We start from the raw sequence: 22225 nt of genomic DNA on the forward strand, positions 1-22225 counted from the left end.
ACAGTGGAAGCACAGCAAACCTCAGTTGGGGGGGACTGGGAGGTGGGCCCGGCCTGCATTCCCAGGATGACCCCCCCTGCCCCCATCACCAGACCCTTCCCTTGGCACCTCCCACCCCAGGACTTCAGCGCTGCTGCCAGCTCCACCTGTCACCACCCATGTCACCACTGTCAGTAGGAAATGAAGGTTTTTCCTACATGCTGCACAAACCTGTCCGACTGTTGTGAAGCCGCCACCCCCTCCCGCTGATTGAAGAGTCATTGAGTGAAAGCTCCATTCGTTCCCTGAAATGCCACCACCATCCATCCCCCACCCGCTGGAGTGCAGGCTCAGGCTCCTGCATGCGCGCATGCACACACACCTCCACACCTGTGTGCACACACGCACAGTCACACACCTGCATACACAGAGTCACATACACACACACAACCACACACCCACACACAGTCACACACGCACACAACCACACACCCACACACACACAATCACACAGCTGCACAGTCACACACGCACAGAACCACACACCTGCACACACACACACACACACACAGTCACACACAGGCACACAACCACACACCCGAACAGTCACACACCTTCACACAGTCACACACACGTACACAACCACATACCCACACAGTCACACACCACACAGTCACACACATGCACACAACCATATACCCACACACAGTCACACACCTGCACACAGTCACACACATGCACACAACCACACACCAGCACACACAAGCACAAATACACACAAACTGCACACCTGCACATACACACTCACTCCCTTCTTGGACATCCTCATACATGCACACTCCTACTCAAGCATAAATTCAGATGAGGGGGAGTGACCCAAAAAAGTGACAGAGACCTAGAGCTAGAGACAGAGACCTTGGGGACCTGAGGGGGAGGGAGGAAGGAGGGAGGGGGGGAGCTGGCAGAGAGCAGGGAGGGAGGAGGGGGGCAAGGGAAGGAGCAGGAGGAGGGAAGAGGGGGTTGGGGGAGGGGCGGGGAGAGGAGGGGTGCGGTGGGCGGGGGGGCAGCAGCTAGGCAGAGTGAGGGCCGAGGGTGACCTGGAAGGGGCAGCGAGGGAGCGGGACTGCATGAGGATTCTGCGCGTGGGTGAGCCCAACTGTCATTTTCACATTTTGTAGAAAGAGCTCTCCAGGCAGCCGGGAGACACGTGTGACGGAGGGGCTGCGGGGGTGGCACACACAGGCACACAAACAGGCGCTGGCACCCGCGGGGCCCAGGACTGCCGAGTCCCATCGCAGGCAGCCAGGCCCAGCTCCAGCCAGCCCTCCCCACCATGCCCCACCCCCACAGACGCAGCCTCTCTTTCTCCTGCCTTGGTTCTCCAGATCCTGTGGGGGGCGGGGTGGGGGGAGTCCGTCCCTAGGGAGAGCTGGGAACCCCCCTCAGGCTCAGTTCATGCTTTGCTGGGCGAGCTGGAGGTGGGAGCTCCCAGCCCACACCAGACTGAACCCACCCACGTGCTGCCTTCCCAGAGCCCAGAGGGCACACCTGCCCAGCTCTGGCAGGCGCTCATCCAGGACTTGTGCCCATCCCCATGAAGCCTCGCCATGAAAATAAACAGATGCCTGAAAGATGGATGGGTAGACAGAAAAGCAAGGCTGCTTGAGACCCTACTGGGTGCCGGGCACTGTTCTCTTTACCTGTGGGAACCCATTTCAATCTCCACTCATTTGAGCGTGGGCACATTATTCTCTCCTGCCACAGCCTCCCTCCACTCCACCCCGGACCAGAGCAAGCCACATCCATGACTGGCTCATTGAGAGAGCCCTTGGGACAACCCCCTGCTGGTCCCTAACTCCTCTCCCCTACACGGCCAGCAGGCTGCACCTTCCCTGCCCAGTGTAGGACTATTGGCTCTCAGTTAAGTGAGGACACCAACCATGGCCCCTGCCCCAAGATAGGCTGGGGGACAAGAATGCCCTCGTGCACAATTCAGCCCCTTGATAACAAAGAGTGTTTTCTTTTTCTTTCTTTTCTTTTCTTTTTTTTTTTTTTTTTTTTTTTTGAGACAGAGTTTTACTCTTGTTGCCCAGGCTGGAGTGCAATGGCACCATCTCGGCTCGCCACAACCTCCGCCTCCCGGGTTCAAGCGATTCTCCCGCCTCAGCCTCCTGAGTAGCTGGGATTACAGGCATGCACCACCATGCCCAGCTAATTTTGTATTTTTAGTAGAGATGGAGTTTCTCCATGTTGGTCAGGCTGGTCTCGAACTCCCAACCTCAGGTGATCCACCCACTTTGGCCTCCCAAAGTGCTAGGATTACAGGCATAAGCCACCGTGCCCAGCCAACAGTGTTTTCTTACACTTTGTGTTTCTCTACAACAAGGGGTGGCAGGAAGAGACTGATCCCGGGGTCCTCAATGAGATACAAGTTGTGACTGGATGTCAAAGGGGGGCCCACGATGACCCAGTTAGTAACTTTAGGGTCTGAACACCTCCCAGACCCCAGCCTTGCCGCAGGAGGCTGATCAGACACGTGTGCTCTTGGCTCAGACTTGGGCAACCTCCCCGCCATCTGCCCCCATCTTGGAGGGGAACGGAGGCAGCCGCTGCCTGGCAGTGCATTTGAAGCTCCCAGGCAATCTGAGCTGGTCCAAATAGGGCAGGCCTGGAGCAACACACTGGCCCAGCCCCTTTCCTTCACCCCATACCTGACCCTCTGGGTCTTCAGCACGGGAACACACCTGCAGTCTATGTTTGTGGCAAACATTCCCCAAATTCCCCTGAGAATCCACCAGGTGCAGCCCTCAGACCCCGGTGAAAAGCTCCCCCAAGAAAACATTCCTGTAGAATCTGGTGTCAAGATCTTAGCTCTGAGCTTCCTGGCAACCAAGTCAAAAAAGGAAATGTGAATTACTGAGTTCTTAGCAGCATGAAAGATGTTGACACTGTAGATCCTTCCAGGGAATCCATTTGCTTAAATGTTTCTCCTGGGTCCTAACTCTCACTTCACTTCATGAACAATTTGCGGGTATTCTGCGGTGGCTGCATCTCCTGTCTGGGGGAATAAGACGGCATATAAATGCATTTAGTGAAGAAGAAACATAGTAGCGGCACAGTGAAGAATCGGGTAGTTCTTACCCTTCTCTGAGCAGAAGAGGATAGAAAGGAGGACACAGGACAAGGATGGGGAGAGAGGAGGGAAGTGGGAAGAGCACTTAGTTGGGAGGGAAGAATTGTGGGTTTAAGTCTCTGTCCTGGGAACCTCGCTGTCTTGACAATGACTCAATGCACCAATTGGCCCAACCTGGGACATCTTGCTAACAGTTCCACTCTCCCTGTCCTAGCCCGGATCACCCTCCCTCTGTCCCGACAGTGGCACTAGCCTCCCAATTGCCCTCCTGCCCCCTGCTTCCTCCCCTACAGCCCTTCCTCAGTCAGCAGAAATCTCCTAAACTCAGACCTAGCTGTTTCACTCCCACTTAAAACCCTCAGTGACTCCCCTTGCCTACAGAACAAAGAGACCTTCAAGGGCCTCCATAATCTGGGCTCAGTCCATCTCCCCCGAGTCTCTGCTCACCCTAGGTGCCGTGTCAGGCATGAGCACCACGTCTCAATTTTTGCTGAGGGCCACCTGGGATGGAAGAAGCTCTCTCCCTCCCTTTCTCCTCTTTCCACCCCAGTGACAGCCAAGACAGCTGGGACTTCCTGCCCACATTCCAAAAAGAGAAGGTAAGGAAGGGCCGCCTTGTGGGCTGACTCCCCTCAGGCCCCAAATAAGACATCGCTTACAGGAGTGAGAAATTAATTCCTAATTACACAGTTACTTTCTCACGCAACTTCAGTGCTAAAAGTCTAAAAAAGAAATCAACAAAACCTCCCCACTACCTCCTGCCAGCTCCTAAGCGCTTAATTAGGTAAGTAATGTTGCTTTAAAGAGAGCGCTTCCATCCTGAAATCGCCCCAGGAGGAGGTGGCTGTCTTCTAGGGAGAGGGGCTCCCATGTGGTCAGGCTGGTAGAGGGGCCATGCGAAGGAGGGCAGAAAGGGTGGACATCATTTCTTCCCAGCACCTGCTACTCTGACCTTATTCCTTGAAGAGCCTCCCTCCCTGGCTCCTGGCTCCTAGCAGAGGTCCAGAGACCCAGGCCTGGTCCACCAGAGGATCCCATGCCCCCAGCCGGGCCACCATGTTTGGTTCAGGATAGGCACGTGATCCCAGGTGGGCCACAAAGGCAGCCCAGCCCATGAGCCGGGACTGCAGGGAAGAGGCCCTCTCCCTGGTTAAGCAGCAGCCTGCAAACCCAGAGGCCACCTTGGCTCCATGCTGGCCTGAGAATTTTGCCAACACAAAGGAAGGCTGAAGCAAGAGCTGGAGAGAGGCGGGCTCCTGACCACATGCTTGGAGGACCTCCCTCCAGCTGAGCCCAGATCCCTGACCTACCCTCTGCTCTCCCCGGTTACTTGAGCCAGCGCCTTCCTTTTGGGTTCTAGGTCCTGCTTGTACTGTGTTTCTGTCAACTGGAACTCAAGGTCCTGGTTGGTTTAGAAAGGTTATCTGAGCACTCACTACCTGCCACGAGCTTCATATCCCTTCCCTCAAGTACTTCTTTCTCGGTTGGATTACAGCACCCACTACAGATGAGGAAACTGAGACAGAAGGGGCCCATGTCAGGCCGGGCATGGTGGCTCATGCCTGTAAGCCCAGTACTTTGGGAGGCCAAGGCAGGTGGATCACCTGAAGTCAGGAGTTCAAGACCAGCCTGGCTAACATGGCAAAACCCCATCTCTACTAAAAATACAAAAAAAATTAGCTGGGCGTGGTGGCGCACACCTGTAATCCCAGCTACTCAAGAGGCTGAGGCAGGAGAATCACTTGAACCCAGGAGACGGAGGTTGCAGTGAGCTGAGATTGCACCACTGCACTCCAGCCTGGGCGACAAGATCAAAACTCCGTCTCAAAAAAGAAAAGAAGGGATCCATGTCCCACAGCCAGGTATCAAGGGACCCAGGAGCTCTGTGTGACCTGCCCCCTCTCCCACTGCATCAGTCACCGGCAAAGTCGGAGCAGGCCAGTGTCTCTAGCTCAGGAGCGTTACCCTCTGCTGACCAGGTAGGTGGAAGGCACAATGCCCACCACAGCACTCGGACCAGGGCCAGCATCCTCCAAGGCAGTGCTACCCGATGGTCAGAGTACAGAGCTGGGTTCCTATCCCAGCTCGCTGTTTGTGTGCCATGTGACTTTGGGCAAGTCACTGACCTGAAACGTGTTCATATACAGATCCAGTGCTCAGAACAGGGCCTCACACAAGGAACAGCCAAGAAATGTGAGCTATTATTGTATCGCAGCCTCAACTGTTACCTCAGCTCACACGCGCCCACGAATCACATGAGGCCCTCTCCAGACCCCACCCCCAGGCAGAGATGAGCTCTTCTGCCTGGTGTCCCACTGATCCTCTATGAGGGCACCTCTGGGCACCTGTCCCTGTTCCTCAGAGCAGGGGCTGGCTCAGAGCCCCTGCTGGGTCCCCAGTGTCCAGCCCAGGTTCTGACTTAGAGGCGGATTCCCTGTGCGAGTTTGTCAAACAAATAATTTGAGGGACAAGATCAGAAAAAAAGAAAAAAAAAAAAAAAGCTTGGAGCTGACAAGAAGCCACAAGAAATGACTGAGATTTAACATCTTTCCAGGAAATACCCCGCCCAGGAGATGATTTCTGTGTGTGGCTGATAAAAATAGGGTGTTTCCTCAATCTTCACAAGGGGCCCACGGGGGCTTTCTTAAAATGTGATTTAAGATGTAGCTAATGGAAGGGAAGCTGAGATGCTGGAAATCACAGATCATCTGTCAGGAGGCAGCTCTGTGATGACTCAGGCTTATGTTGGTTGATAACTAGACCACCAGCCATTGCCAATATCCGGGGACCCAGCACACAGTAGGTGTTCTGTGGGGGAATGGAGGGAAGGGGGGAGAAAAGGAGGAAGGAAATAATGGAGAGGATTTGGGATTAATGACATTAACCCTTGACTATGGCCAGCACCTCATGATTTATGGATCATTTCACCCACTGCTATGGTCTGAATGTTTATATCCACTTAAAATTCATATATTGAAATTCTATCCCCCAAGGTGATGGTATTAGGGCCTTTGGGGAGGTGATTAGATCATGAAGGCAGAGCCCTCAAGAATGAGATTAGCACCTTTTCAAAACAGGCAAAGGGAAACTCATCCGCCCCTTCATGTGAGGACTCAAGTGAGGACTCAGTGAGAAGATTCATCTATAAGGAAGTGGCCCCCACCAGACATTGAATCTGCCAGCACCTTGATCTTGGACTTCCCAACCTCCAGAACTGTGAGAACTAGATTTCTGTTGTTTATGAGCCACCCGGTTTATGGTATTTTGTTAGAGCACCCCAAACAGACTAAGACACCTGTCTTAGTCCATTTTCTGCTGCTATAACAGAAGCAGAAAGACTGGATGATTTATTTTTTAAAAAGAAATTAATTTGGTTTACGATTCTGGAGGCTGGGAAGTCCAACACCAAGGAGCCGCATCTGGCGAGGGCTTTCTTGCTGTGTCATCGCATGGCAGAAGGGCAAGAAAGTGTGTGTGAGAAAGGAAAGGGGCCAAACTCATCCTTCGTATCAGGAACCACTCCCATGATAACCATCCCACTCCCACAATAATAGCATTAATCCATCCACAAAGGCTGAGTCCTCGTGACCTGGCCACTTCTTAAAGGTCCCACCTCTCAACTCTGTTGCACTTGGGATTAGGTTGCCAACACATGAACTATGGGAGACACATTCAGACCACAGCAACACCCATAGTTCCTCACACAAACCTATGAGGCCAAAGAACAGAGGTTATTAAGCCCAGTTGACTGATGCTCTGAAACCAACTCAGGCCAAGCTCAGAGTACAGGGAGGGTTTGGGGGAAGAGTGCTGGGTTGGCCACAAAGCTGAAGGATGGGCTGCAAAGACAGAACCCAGGCAGGTGGGAACCAGGGCAGCTTCGGGAACCTCAGTGGCAGAAGACCTGGACCTTCTGTCTCCAAGCCTCCATTCAGGTGACTTTACTCCAGTGGTTTATCTCTGGGTAGAGTTGCCAGATAAATAGAAGCTTCCCAGTTAAATCTGAGCTTCAGATAAACAATGAATAATTTTAGTGTATGCCTCATGATGTCTGCCTCCCGTGAAACTTAGCTCCATTACTCCAGAGTAGTCTTGGCAGCATGGCAGGTGGGAACGGCTGCTGGGAACCAGAGAGTGGGCTCTGTGTGGGGCAGAGATGCTTTCGGCTCTACCAGAGCCTGTGGGAAATGTTCCTCTCAGGGGACTCACCTCACTGCTTTCCGAGGGCTAGTGAGGCTTCCAAGTCCTCAGAGGCAAATCAACTGCTTGTATTTCAGCCTCTGGAAAGGTACAACCCCTTCATGTCATGGGTGAGCACGAGCCCTGGGGGCAGCCAGACCTGAGCAATCCCAGATCTGATCCATAAAGGCTGAGTGTGTCCTGAGGCAGGCTACTAGTCTCTCTGACACTCCATTTTCTCATCTGCAAAATGGGGTTAACAATACTAATTTCTGGGGATTGTCAGGATGTAATGCCATCATGGGTGTAAAAGAGCCCAGCTCAGTCAGTTAATGACAGTTCATGGTAGGCCACCTAAACGGCTTGGTTTCCACCAGCCAAGGTGCCCTTGTGAACTCCAGGAGTAACAAGGCCTGGCCTGGGATCCTCCCTGTCCAGCATCCCTTTCCAGACTCCCTGACCAGCCTCCCCACCCTCAGCCATGTGATAGGGGCACAGCTGACACATCCTGCCAGGGCTGAGCCTTCACTTCCATCTGGCCTATAGGAGCTCTGCCCACCCCACCCTCAGTGATTGGCTTAGGGATGAGCACATGTCCCACACCAGCCAATCCAAGCCAAAGAGGCTCAGTTCCAGGACTGGTTGGAACTGCTAGGAAAGGAAAGGTATGTCTGAACTGGAGGGAGTCAGCTCTGAGCCCCAAGCTGCCTGCCACCACCCTGCCACCGTGAGAGCGCCAGGGATGGAAGTCAGCACAGACTAGCAGAGCTGTGGAATAGGCGTACACATCATCTAGGGACATCTTTCAGAATTCTAGAGCAAACAGGCCCTGAAGCTGGAGACCCCTTGGCTTTTCAGTAGAGGAGACAGTTGACTCCCTTAAACCACGTTCAGAGTTTCTGTCCCATGTAACAGAGATAGTCCTTCCTGATTCATGATTGACTCGTGTCAGGCACCTCAGCCCGTGGCCAGAGAATCTCTGGTGACTTCCCCCAACATCACACATGGCAGCTACCACCCTGTTTCCATGGAAACGAGCCTCCACAGTGACCATCACCCTCTCTCCCACCCCATCCCATATGCAAATAAGAAAAACACACTAAGGTTCCTACTGGAACCTTACCCGGTCCACACCCACCCAACGGCAGCTCAGCTTAAAGAAAATGGCTCCAGATATCCTCTCCCTAGCTCTTTCGTGCCTGGGTGCAACAGACAGGAAACAAACATGTAATGATGCCTCCACGGCTCTGGGGACTTCAGGATGATGACTAGCCTTGGCCCTGCCCTCAGAGCACCCAGTGCATCTGAGCATCCACAGCCGCAGGGCAGACAGATCTGTAAGTCCAGGATAGATCAGAGTGTAAAGTCAATGACAACACCAGAAAGGTGCCCTGGGCTTCAAGACATTCGGAGGTCTTCCCTTACCTACCAATAGTGCACACAGAGTTGTGCAGGAAGGCCAGCTCCAAAGGCTTCTGGGCATCCCAGTGATTGCCTTCTGATCCCCATGACCACAGCAGGATCTGCTGACAGGCGCTGGGCTCCGTGGAGCTTGCATAGGTTGGTATTGATGTTAGAGATCTCAACAGAACCCTGCCCCTGCCCAGCCAGCGCGGGGAGAGCTCCAGAAGCTCTAACCAGGGCTTGGAGACATGGTAGAGCCACGGCTTTGGCAGAGGGTGGGTGAAGAAACTGAGGCTTGAGGAGAGGAATGTGGCTGACTCGGAGTGCCCCCATGATGTGCATTCTCTCTCTTGTGATCTTGCCTGAACCCAAGGAACAACTCTTGTTTGATTTAGCCAAGTTCAATGATGCTTTCTGCTTTCCTAGCCTTGCTGCCACTCAGGTGTCCATCAGACCCAGTTCTGGCCAAATGCACTAGGGTATGGAAGGATCCCGGAAAGAAAATCTCATTTTCCTGATCCAAGTGGACATGTCCTGTCACTCTTCACCCTTCCTTCCTGTCTTTAATTCAGACATGACACCCACAGCTTCACCAGCTGCCTTGTGACCATGAAAGAAAGGCCTGGAAAATCACAAGGATGTCAGCCCCCACACTGCAGAACTATCACCAGTAACCAGAACTTTGTGTTATGTCAGAAAAAAACGGATTCAGGATTTGCCTGAGCCACTGTTGGTTGGGTTTTCTATTACTTGCAGCCAAATGCATTCCTGACAAATACACCCAGCAAGTCACACTGGACCAGGACCCAATCCCAGCTGGTGGAGCTAAGCTCCCTGGGTTCAACTCCTGACTCTGCCCCTTACCAGCCTGTGACCTCAGGCAAGTTATTCCTGTCACTGCCTCATCTGTGAGGTGGAACTGACCACAGCCCTCATAGGGCTTGTCTGACCATTCAACAGGATAATGCACAGTGTTAGCACTCAGCAGTCAGCATCCTTATTTTTATCACACTCCTAGAGGAGGCATCAAAGAATTAAATTACCTTTGCCTTTTAAAGTCCCACTGATGGGGCACTTTGGAAGAAAGGAACTCTCAGCCAGCAACCTCAGCAGGGACATACCTGCCTGATCTTTCTAGAAAGCCCTAGCCCAGAGCTGAGGAACAATTCTTAGTGGCTTTTTGTTTCCCAAGAGTCTGTAAGAGTCAGGGTGGAGAAGCTGTTCCCAGCATGCATTCCAGAGACCATGTTTCCAGGGTACAATAAATCAATAAATTTTTTTTTCTCTTTTCTTTTTTTTTTGAGACAGGATCTCACTCTGTCACCCAGGCTGCAGTGTAGTGGCGCCATCTTGGCTCACTGCAACCTCCGCCTCCCAGGCTCAAGCAATCCTCCCACCTCAGCCTCCTGAGTAACTGGGACTACAGACACACACATTTTTTTTTTTTTTAGCTGTGGTTTCACCTTGTTGCCCAGGCTGGTCTCAACCTTCTGAGCTCAAGCAATCCATCCACCTCAGCCTCCCAAAGTGCTGGGATTACAGGCAAGAGCCACTGCACTCAGCCCAGGATACAATTCCTAACCCAGCCTCTCCTTCTCACCCTCTAGCCAAGGTGCTAAGTTACTAATATTACTTTGTTAATACTATTAATGATCATAGAAATTCTTTTTTAAAAAATGTTTTAAAGAGATGGGCTCTCGCTTTGTTGCCCAGACTGATCTCTAACTCCTGGGCTCAAGATATCCTCCCACCTCAGCCTCCCGAGTAGCTGGAACAATTGACACACACCACTGGATTGGGTGATCACAGAAGATCTTTTTTAGAGACTGAGGCTCACTCTGTCTCCCAGGCTGGAGTATAGTGGTGCAATCTTGGCTCACTGCAACCTCTCTACCGCCCGGTTCAAGCTATTCTCCTGCCGCCCAAACAGCTGGGACTACAGGTGCACGCCACTACGCCCGGCTAATTTTTGAATTTGTATTTGTATTTTTTTTTTTTTTTTTTTTTTGGAGATGGAGTTTCACTCTCATTCCCCAGGCAGAAGTGCAGTAGCGCGATCTGGGCTCACGGCAACCTCTGCCTCCTGGGTTCAAACAGTTGACCTGCCTCAGCCTCCTGAGTAGCTGGGATTACAGGTGTCCGCCACCACGCCCAGCTAATTTTTTTGTGTTTTTAGTAGAGACAGGGTTTCACCATGTTGGTCTCGAACTCCTGACCTCAGGTGACCCACCTGCCTTGGCCTCCCAAAGTGCTGGGATTACAGGTGTGAGCCACCACACCTGGACTAATTTTTGTATTTTTAGTAGAGATGGGGTTTCACCATGTTGGCCAGGCTGGTCTCAAACTCCTGATCTCAGGTGATCTGCCCGCCTCAGTCTCCCAAAGTGCTGGGATTATAGGCATGAGCCACAGTGCCCAGCCAATCACAGAACTTCTTACATAGAGTCCCCACTGTTCTGTTCACAAAGTACTTCTACCTGTCATGAGAATTACTCAAATCCTGGACACAGATGCAGAGATGGAGCCCTCCCTATCTCTCTTTCCTTTCCTGCAGTTCCCAGACTGGGAATCATAACCTCTACCTTTCAGTGCTCCTGATTAGAGGCTGCTGTGACAGTAGAATGAGCTGTAGTTTCTCCATAGGTGGCCCACAGACCACATCAGGGCCACCTGGGCGTTTGGTTAAAATGCAGAGTTCTAGGCTCTGCCTGCCTGCTGGTAGTGGATCCCTGAGCTAAGGCCAGAAATCTGCTTTGTAACACATTCCCCAGTGATTCTGCTGCTCCCTGACGCTGGAGGAGCATTGAGAAGGGGTGAAAGGCTGTGCATGTGTTTGGGGAGTGGGGCAGTTCCCATTCCTGGTCTGTGCACACCCTGCCCTCAGCTGTTCCATTCTCCACACAGTCAGAAGCTTTCCAAGTCTTTCATATGTAAGGCACCTCCTGTTCTCTGTACTCATCCAAGACAGGGCCCACATCAGCCATGTCTTTGGCAAGCCTCATTCTGGAGAGGTCCCAGTAGCCTCACCTTCCACCCCTGGCTCACCCCCAGAGACCAGACATCAGAATTCTTGGGGAAGCTTTTAACAGAAGTGCCCAGGCCCCTCCCCACAGGTGGCAATGGCCATTTTGTTTCTGGTTGGGGGAGGAGATAGAATTACCAGCATGATGCACCAAGGGAGATACATAGATAAAGAACGTCTCAAGTTCAGCAAGAATGTGATTGAATAGTTCATGACCTCCTAATGGATAGAGGCAGAAAAGTGTAGCTTAAATGATAAGACAAAGAGTTAGGATTGGCCAGACATAGTGACTCACGCCTGTAATCCCAGTACTTTGGGAAGCCGAGGAGGGTGGATCACTTGAGGTCAGGAGTTCAAGACCCATCTGGCCAACATGGTGAAACCCCATCTCTACTAAAAATACAAAACTTAGCCAAGCATGGCAGTGCATGCCTGTAATCCCAGCTACTCGGGAGGCTGAGGCATGAGAATTGCTCGAACCTGGGAAGCTGAGGTTGTAGTGAGCCAAGATGGCGCCACTGCACTCCAGCCTGGGCAACAGAGAGAGACCCTGTCTCAAAAAATAATAATAAATAAAAAAGTTGGGTTCAACCAAACACAAATAGAGATGATGACGGGGGCTTTGTCACACACTGGAAGAGTCTAGTGCGGTGCCACAGGACTCACTATCCTGAGCTGTGCGAGTATAGGAAGTGCACGGAATGAGTGGCTGCCTCAGGACTCCAAGAGGCCACGGTGAGACGAAATCAACAGCAGTAAGTGCAAAATTTGTCACGTGGGTTTTAAAAATCACCGACTTTTAGTTCCAGGGTGGGAGAGACCTGGTTTGGAGAGTGAACATGACTTGATGGCAAAAGGGAGCATGGCCACTCCCCAGGTCACCGCAATCCCACACTTCAATGGGGCGAGGGCAGCCCATTCTCTCTACCCCATAAGCTGTCATTGGGAGGGTGGGATCCCGTTCTCCTGCCAGGGACAGAGACAGCCTGAAGCGAGTCCAGTAGGTGAGGGATGAACGCTGTCCTTTGACAAACAGTGGGAGGGCTGGGGACATTTCATCTGGAAGGGGAGACTTGAGGAGGACAGAAACCGCCCCCCAACTTCTGAAGGAAGACTGTGAGTTTGTCAGTGACACCAACCCTGCAGCCTCTGGCCTTGCCTGTGCAATCAAGCCCTGCCCCTTCTCTGGCCTCATCTCTTAGCATCCACCCCACAGAAACCCTGGGCTCCAGCATCGCCTGTCACTCACCTTTCCCTTCCTCATGCGCCCCCTCAGGCCTCCTGCATGCTTCCCCCTGCCTGAAACTCCCTTTCCCCCAGCTCTCTGACTGGCCAGGTCTTACCTACCCCAGGTCTGTCCCTCAGGGTGACATACAGTGACACCCCCCAATCAAAAGCAGGGCCCCATTCCATGACCTGATGGCCCTCTATACTTCTTGACAACAGCATGGATCCCAATTTAGACTTTAGCTGTGGTGATGTGTTTTATTTCTGTTTTCCAAACTGAAAGTTCCATGAAATCACAAAGGGCGTGTCTTGTTCATCTTCGTGCCCCCACTGCTCTGCACAAGGCCTGGCATGTAGTAGATGCTCAATAAAGGTCGATTTAGTGAATGAATGAATGAATGGTACCATCCAGTGGGAGCCACAGGAAGATCAGTTTCAGCTCCGTGAAAGAAAGAGCTTTCTAGTGCATTCTGATGTCCTAGTTTGAGACCAGCCGCCTGGTGAGGCACTGCACTCCCTGCAGGGGCAGCCTGGGAACAGAGGCAGGCCCCAGTCTCAGACACACCTGCCATGAGGGTTACACCAGATACGGAGATGAAGGCCGTGACCTCTAAGGAACCTTCCAACTCGGAGGTGCTATGTCTGCCACCACAGCTTGAAGAAAGAGCTAGTAATTAGTTTGCGGAAGGGGAGGTAGAGGAAGGGAGGAAATAGGCCGGTTACTCGGGAAACAGAACATTTATAGCACCAGACCTGGGTAGGTCTCGGCGGATGGGTGGGTGTCTCTGGGGACGGGTCTTGGGTGGGAGGGGGACTGGAGGGCAGGGCTCTGGAGCCAGGGTTGTGACTCCCCGTCCTGTCCTCTCCACCCACGCCGTCCCTGGGCACAAAGGATGGGAACACCCTTGAGCACAGGGTGGTCCTGTTCACCTGAGTTCCCGAATCCAGCACATAGCTGGGCAGTGAAAGTGCTCATGACTCTAGCAAAAAAGTCAGCTGAGCATGGTAGCTCACAGCTGTAATCCCAGCGCTTCGAGAGGCCAAGGTGGGAGGATCACTTGAACCTAGGAGGTCACATACTGAGACTTTGTCTCTACAAAAAAATTAGAAAGTAAAAAAAAAAAAATTAGCCGGGCATGGGGCATGTGCCTGTAGTCCCAGCTACTTGGGAGGCTGAAGTGGGAGGATCACCTGAGTCCACGGAGGGCGAGAGTGCAGTAAGCTGTGATCGCACCACCACACCCAGCCTGGGTGACAGAATGAAACTGTCTCAAAAAAAGTCTCCTTTGCATCTATCCCTCAACCAGGACCACCTACATCATTGTGGGGCTTGGTGCAAAGTGAAGATGGAGGGCCCCTTGTTCATAAATGATTAAGAATTTCAAAATAGTGACAGCAGAGTATGGACCCAAGGGTGGGGCCCTGTGTGACTGCACACATTGCATGTCAGCCCCATGCCCAGCCCTCCCTGATTTCCCAAGGATGCTGGCCTGCAGACCTCGCCTCATCCAGCCCCCAACTCGAGGACCAAGAGAAGATGTCAAACTGAGCTCGTCACGATGCTGAAGCTAGGCAGCTCTTCACTCTGCTCAGCTTAGAGCCTCATCGTCTTTATTTATAAATATGAGCAGACAGGAAAGAATCGCTAAGCAATACAGAATGCTTCAAGTCAAAAGGGCAGCGTGGGGGTGCCCAATGGGAGTCAGTCAGTGGAGCCAGCAGAACAAATGACTTCCCTGAAACAAGAGTTAGGAAAAATTATCCTAGAACTTGGAAATACGGCAAAAGGAGTGAGCTATTTCTCACAATGTCATTGTGAAGCATAATTTAACAGGGCATTTAAAGATTATTTCATTATCCAGGGAGAATATACCTTTGTTTGATTCACAATTTCCTTTTCACTAAAGATCTGGATGCTGTGAAATTACATTTTAACTTGTAGATTTTTATCTGGCAGAGATGTATGTGATTTCTGCCCAAAAGATAACTCCAAAGGTTATGGTTTATTACCCTGTAGGTTATTAACCAGCTTTGACTCTAATCTCACTTTCTTCCTACATTCTTTCTCCAATGTCTGTTTTCCTAATTCTGCTGATTACCATCTGCTGAGTCCCTACTCCTTAACGAGCTGGATACATCTGCCGTATACGTTCATTCTAAGATTTGTGTAAGGGTCACTTTTTTCACCTTTTCAGAAATTATACTTTGAAACAGCGTTACTTCCAGAATCATGAAAAGACTTTTAAGAAGCCTAATTAGTATATAAGGAGATTCAGGTGAATATTGTATTTATAAAACAAGAGCAGGCATCCATAAAACAAGAACAGGCACAAGGTACTCTGAAAAACAAGAAATCCAAAAATAAGAAGTGTTCTTGAGAATTAAAAAGACACTGAGGAAAATGAATTATTCCATGGGGGCAGTAAATAGGGGAAAGGACATTGCTGAAAAGCCCACTTGTGATTCAGAAGCCCAAGTCAAAGATTTCTCTCATATTACAAACAAAATCTGTGAAAGAAAAGGGGAAAGGCATGGACAACAGATAGAGGATAGAAACATCTATATAACATGAATTCCAGAAGGAGACAGCAGAGAATAATGGGCCATAGCCAAAGAAGAGATGGAAGAACTTTCTTCTGAGATGAAGGAAAGCATGAATCTTTTTTTTTTTTTTTGACAGGGTCTTGCTTTGTTGAAGACTAGAGTGCAATGGCACGATAACTGGTCACTGCAGCCTCAACTTCCTGGGCTCAAGGAGCCCAGCCTCCAGCCTCAGCCTCCTGAGTAGCTGGGACTACAGGAGTGCACCACCACACCCAGCTAATTTTTTATTTTTTGTAGAGATGGGGTCTCACTATGTTGCCCAGGCTGGTCTCAAACTCCTAGGCTCAAGGAATCCTCTTGCCTCGGCCTCCCAATATGCTGAGATTACAGGGGTGAGCCACTGCACCTGGCCAAAAGCACCAGTCTTGAGTTCTCTAAGGTCCCACTTAGATCTTCCCTAGAGAAAGGTCTGATTCTGAAGGTAAAGAGAAAAGCCCACAAGCTTCTAGTCAGGAAAAAGAAGGTCATCTTCCAACAAAGAGGAACCAGATCTGTACTAGACTCACCTGCAATACTATAATGTAGGTTTGAATGGCAGGATGTGTGCAGTGTTCTGACTCTACAATAGCACAAATAACTGTCCACACTCAAGGATCAAAGGAATATATGTTTGGACAGGCAAGATTGAAAAACGACACTATCCAAACACCTTTTCTTTAAGAAAAAACTACTTAAAGATGTTCTCCAGCCAAACCAGAATAAGAATGAAAATGAAGAATGTGACTAAGAGGAGGATACAGTGCTCAGGAAACCACAGGAAACCAGAGTAGCTGCCATACAGGCCTAAGTGACTGTTGACAATGTGTTTGTAAAACTGAATACGGTGACTGAGAGAAGATGCTTAGAGGCCAGGTACGGTGGCTCACACCTGTAATCCCAGCACTTTGGGAGGCTGAGGTGGGAGGATAGCTTGAACCCAGGAGTTCAAGACCAGCCTGGGCAACATAGTGAGACCCTGTCTCTATAGAAAAGAAAAGAAAAATTAGCCAGGGTTGGTAGCACATGCCTGCAGTCCCAGCTACTCAGGAGGCTGAGGTGGGAGGATCCTTTGAGCCTAGGAAGTCAAGGCTGCAGTGTGTGGTGATTGCATCACCACACTCCAACCTGGGTGACAGAGTGAGACCCTATCTCAAAAAAAGAAGGAAGGAAGGAAGGAAGGAAGGAAGGAAGGAAGGAAGGAAGGGCGGGTGAAAGAGAGACAGAGAGAAGGAAGGAAGGAAGGAAGGAAGGAAGGAAGGAAGGAAGGAAGGAAGGAAGGAAGGAAGGAAGAAAGGAGAGAAAGCGAGAGGGCAAGCAAGCTTAGAAGAGGTGTAACTTTTTTAAAACCCTATTGAAACAAATCACCTCACTTCAGAACATATCTGTGGAATTTAGCAGATACTTGATGGGATTCTCACACCCTGATTGCCCATCTCAGCCATGCATCTACTGAATCAAAAAGGTCACACCTCCTCGATAGCATTCTACACACAAGGTCACACACATACACTGACACACACACTCACACATCCTCTCTCGCACACACACTTACAGCCTCCAGCCGCCTTCTCTCTCCTCTGCCCTAACAACGACCCATTCCTGGGCATGGTTAATGTCTCCTCATCCTTCAGCTCTCCCGTGTCACCTCCTCAGGAAGCCCCAGCTTGGCTCAGTCGGGCTCCTGTGTTAAATGCTCCCAGCAAACCGCATGCTTTGCCCAGTGCCCTGGTCCCCGTGTGTGAAGGTACGCCCACTGGCGTAGCAGGTGGGTGCCTGCCCAAGACAGGAGTAGGAAGGACAAGGCTTCTTGTCTGGCTTGCTCTCCTCCTTGCCCCCAGCAGCTAGGACGGCGCCAACACTGGGGAGCAAGTTGTTCAGTCCCTGGTTGGTGGATGAATGCATGGATGGGTTTGACCCAGGAAAGCAGGCACAAGGCCCAGAGCAGGGTCCGAGACGCTCCAGACGGGCTCAGCTGTAACCAGGCCTGTCCCTGACGGCAGCTTGTGTCTTGGTAGAAATAACCACAGTCTGGAGTCAGACAATGCTTGAGTCTGTGCTCGGTCTCTGGCGTGGTGAGAGATCCAGGATAGCAATCCTAACAGCTAGCATTTATTGGGTGCTCATTTTGACGCAGCTACTATTATTATTCCCCTTTTCAGATGAGGAAATGAAAGCTTAGAGAGCGTCAGTGGCTCTCTCAAGGTCATATCGTTAATTAGCATAAACACACCCAGTATCCGCTGGCAGTGCTGGAGGACGCACAACTTAGGAAGGGCGGAAAGAATGTCTGTCTGTCCATCATTCCTCCCAGCCCAGGGGTCCAGGAGGGTCTCACGCATCACCGTGATCCCACTTCGTCGCCATCAGCAAGAAGCCCTGGATTCTCTCAATTATGCCTGGTGTGCACCAGAGGCTAGGACCTGCCTTGGCGGGCGCTACCTACCCTGCCATGACGATGAAGAAATCCAGGCGGTTCCATGTGTCCCCAAGGTAGCACTTCTTGCCAAAAATCCCCAGGGCCACCATCTTGAGCACCATCTCCATGGCAAAGAAGATAAAGATGAAGTCATCAAAGACCTGCAGGGGCAGGAGGAGGGAAGCAAGGGACAGGGTGAGGTTGCGGAGCAGGGCCCAGGGGTTGCAGCCACAGTGTGAGGTGGGGACACCGCATGGATGCAAGGGGCCTGGGAAATACCCGGAAACTCCTCCTGGGCAGGAAGAGAACCTCAGTGATCCCAGTCCAATGCAGTCATTTCATAGATGAGGAGACTGTGGCCCAGAGAGGGGAATGAGTTTGCCCAAGGTCATACAGCCCGTTCTATCTGTTCCCTAAGCCTGGGAACAGATAGAAGAGCCCCAGGTGGGGGCAGGGTGAGGGGCCATCCCATATTCTCCCTAATAATTACCAAGCACTGGCTACATACTTGACCCCCATTCTCTCTCCTAATTCTCCCAAGGACCCCATGGGTAGCCGCATTTTACAGATGAGGAAACAGAGACTCAGAGAGGTTAAGCAACTTGCCCCACAGGTCACACAGCAGATAAGTGGCAGAACCAGGATTGAAACTCCAGTGGATCTGACCCCAAAGCCCCCATGGAAGGAGCTGTCTCAAAGCAGCCCCCAGGCACAGGCCTCAGTGTTGCCTTTCTCTGCCCACAAAGGAGGCTATGAGATTATGCTTCCTGAGGGCGGGAACTGGGCGGAATTCCGGTTTCCAGGATTAGTGAGGGCTGCAGCCAACTCAATTCAACAAACAGTTGCCACATACCTACTGTGTGCCAGGGCTAGGCCAGTGGTGAGGACACAGAGGTGCTTGTTTGGTGAACTCACCATGAGGCTAACCAGGCCTGGGGCCCGGGGCTGCTGAGGAGTTTGTTACCCACTCGGACCCCAGACCCACCCAGAAATTCTGCTTCAGCAGGTCTGAGATGGGGTCAGGGGTCTGGATTTTTACCAAGTGCCTGGGGAGACTCTGGCCCAGTGCTGCCTGGGAGCTACTGAGTCCTACAGAAACTCAAGAGGCAGAGGCCGGGCACGGTGGCTCACGCCTGTAATCCCAGCACTTTGGGAGGCCGAGGCAGGAGGATCACGAGGTCAGGAGATCAAGACCGTCCTGGCTAACACGGTGAAACCCCATCTCTACTAAAAATACAAAAAATTAGCCAGGTGTGGTGGCGGGCGCTTGTAGTCCCAGCTACTTGGGAGGCTGAGGTGGGAGAATGGTGTGAACCCGGGAGGCGGAGCTTGCAGTGAACCGAGATCGTGCCACTGCACTCCAGCCTGGGGCGACACAGCGAGATTCCGTCTCAAAAAAAAAAAACCCAAGAGGCAGAAAGCAATGCCTCCCGGGAGGAATCTGGCTTTCCCAGGGAGAGGCACCGAGTGTTTCCACATCTGTAAAATGGGTACAACCCTAATATCTGTGCTACCCGTATACATGCTCTGCATGGGGTTATGTCAGATACCAAAGATCAAGCCCCGCCCCAGGACCTCAAGAGATAACGGAATGTGAAACCAGAGGCCCGCTCCTAAAGGGCGTCTAGGGCGGGGTGTGAACTCGGCCTCTAGTTCAAGAGCACGGGGGAGGAAGTGCAGGTTGTAGGCAGAGGAGAGTCGGGGTCACTGTGCTTTGCAGGTGTGCATGCGGGGGGTGCAGGAGAAGGCTGGTGGGGGCACCCGGGTGGGAGAAGATTGAGGCCTGGACTAAGGTAGAGGCTCCAAGGTGGAGAGGAGAGACAAAGGGAAGAGAGGATCCGAAGGGTAATAGGTAAGACCAGGTGGGAGTGAGGAAGGATCAGCCAAGTGAGTGCGGCTGGTGGAGGCTGAGTGCGGCAGCGCTTGGTAGGGCAGCGCAGGATAGGAAAGGGCACGGAGCAGGGGCGGGGCATGGAGTGGGCGGGGCAAGGCCAGGACAGGGGCGGGGGTGTGGAGTGGGCGGGGCATAGGCTGGGTCCTGGAGGATGAGGGCGGGGCGGGGCGGGCAGTGGGGCGGGGCGGCCGGCTCACCTGCAGGATCTTGCAGCGGTCCGACAGGCAGTCCATGTCGTCGCACGGCTGGTACATGCCAAGTGTCACGCAGTTCAGCAGGATCACCAGCATGCTGACACATTCAAACCACGTGCACACCAAGTCAAGGACAAAGCAGCAGGTGGGACCACCCGTGGGGGCTGGGGTGCACCCTAGAGTGTAATACCCTCAACCCACCACACACACAGGCATACACCCCATTCCTCATTCTTCTCCCTCTGGGTGCCATCCCTGAAACAGCTCAAAGCCCATGGCGCCAGTCTGCCCCCATCACAACAGACATGGCCATATGTGCCAAACCCACCAGGCCCCCAGTTGCAGGACCCTACTCCTTGCCCCAGCCCAAGAGCTCCCCTCAGGCCCAGGGAAGAGAGAGGTTCCCGGAAGCCTGGCTGTCAGGGAACTCTGGGCTATCCCAGCCTCTCCACCCCAACTACCACCCTCTGACTGTCACTGCCTCCCTTCTCAGAGCACCTTTCCCTCCCGTTACCCATGCTCCCTCCGTCTCTGCCAAGGCCTGGGTCTGGAGCCCACAGAGGGCCCTCCAGTGGGGCTGAGATTGGCTGGATGGCCCCGTCCTTCTCTCCTTGCCCACTGCCAGGATTAGGGCTCAGGTAGGGCTCATCACCTAACTCCAAAACACCCATACCAAGCCCAGCCCTGGCCTGCACCACATGGGGTGGGGCTGGGCCCCCTCAGTCCTGGCCAGGCAGAAGGTCTCCTGCCACGGAGGGGATCCAGAGCCGGCCGTGAACCTGGCCTTGGGCAGGGCCTCTGGGAACAGCTTGCAGCTGGGGTGAATGGGCTCCCCTCCTGCACCTGGCCAGGCTGCTCTCCTCACCACTGCTGAGAGCCCCTCCACGAATGCCCTCCTCCCTCCCTCCCAGGCCAACTCCTACCCATCCTTAGAATACAGCTGGCAGTGTCCAGTCCCACCACTCTCAATCCTCCCAGTCACAGGACCAGGGAGGTCGGGCCTCAAGGAGCTCAGGGCTGTGTCACTCCCAGCCCCTGCCTGTCATACCAATGAGAAATCCGAAGCCTGCTCAGATCTCCCCAACTGGCATCTCCAGTTGACTGAGTCCCGGGGCCTTAGAAAATCTGTGCCTACTTGAAAAGAGGCAACCCAGGATGAAATGGACTTGAGCCGCACATAGTATGAATGACTGAAGTCAGACACCCAGGTGAACTTCCAGACCATGCAGCCTGACTGACCTTAACAGGCAATGACTGGAGTTGGGAGTAGGTTCTCCTTCTCTAAGAGGAGAGATGCTGATAGAACTCACCACACCCCACCTATGCAACCCCCTTTCCTCCCCCAGAAACTGAGTGTCAGGAAACAGGGGCTCTCATGCAGTAAAAGCAGCAAACAAGACAACGAGGCCAGGAGACCTGCATTTGAACTCCTGTCCCAGCACTGATTGGCTCTGCGGTTTTCGGCAAGCCCCTCCCTGTCTCTGAACCCGGAGGTCCTCCACCGGATGACCAGGAGCCTCCCCATCAGCCCCCTGGGTCTGCCCTGGCCCCTCCAAACCACCCTCCCTGGTCAGCAGCAGTGGGCAGTTAAAAACATCAGCCAGACCACTTCCCTCCCCAGCACAAAACCCTGCCCTTGTTCCCGGGCTCTCTCAGCACAAACTTTGAAGCCCTTGCCTGGCCTGTAGGGCCCCACTCTGATGCCCCATCTCCCTCCACCCTGCCCCCCATCTCCCTCTGCCCTGCCCCCCATCTCCCTCCATCTTGCACCCCCATCTCCCTCCGTGCTGCCCTGGCTCACCCTGCTCTGACCTCACTGGCTCCTGCCGCTCCTCGGACACACAACGAGTGACATCAGGACACCCCGCCTCAGGGCCTTTGCATGTGCTATTCCCACTTCAAGGGCTGAGCTTCTAGCATCATGGTCACCTCCTCTGAGAAGTCTACACCCAACCTCATCACCCCCAGCTGTCGCACGCCGCCTTCACACCCTGCCACTGTCTTGCTGACATGCTCATTGTCTCTGCCACTGCTCTAATCTGCATTCCAAGGGGAACAGGGACTTTACACTCCTGGCCCTAACATCTAGTAGGTGGTCAATGAACATCTGTCAGATGAATAGATACAGCTGTCCCTCATTATCTGCCGTGTCAGTTACCCATGGTCCACTGTGGCCCAAAATTAGTTATGAGTG

The 22225-nt window shown here is 52.5% G+C and overlaps 1 protein-coding gene across 3 annotated transcripts in view; it reads right to left on the bottom strand.

Moving 5' to 3' along the window:
* CACNA1I (calcium voltage-gated channel subunit alpha1 I) overlaps positions 1-22225 on the bottom strand; it is a 134083-nt gene that overhangs the window by 72298 nt on the left and 39560 nt on the right. For all 3 annotated transcript variants that reach the window (XM_063622881.1, XM_063622882.1, XM_055251946.2), the window contains exons 3-4: positions 20035-20146; positions 17971-18104 (exon numbers count right to left, since the gene is read on the bottom strand). In XM_063622881.1, coding sequence (XP_063478951.1) covers positions 17971-18104; positions 20035-20146 — 246 coding nt within the window. The remainder of the gene's footprint in view (positions 1-17970; positions 18105-20034; positions 20147-22225) is intronic.

Source organism: Symphalangus syndactylus, chromosome 18, assembly GCF_028878055.3.
Source record: "Symphalangus syndactylus isolate Jambi chromosome 18, NHGRI_mSymSyn1-v2.1_pri, whole genome shotgun sequence".
Taxonomy (NCBI): Eukaryota; Metazoa; Chordata; class Mammalia; order Primates; family Hylobatidae; genus Symphalangus; species Symphalangus syndactylus.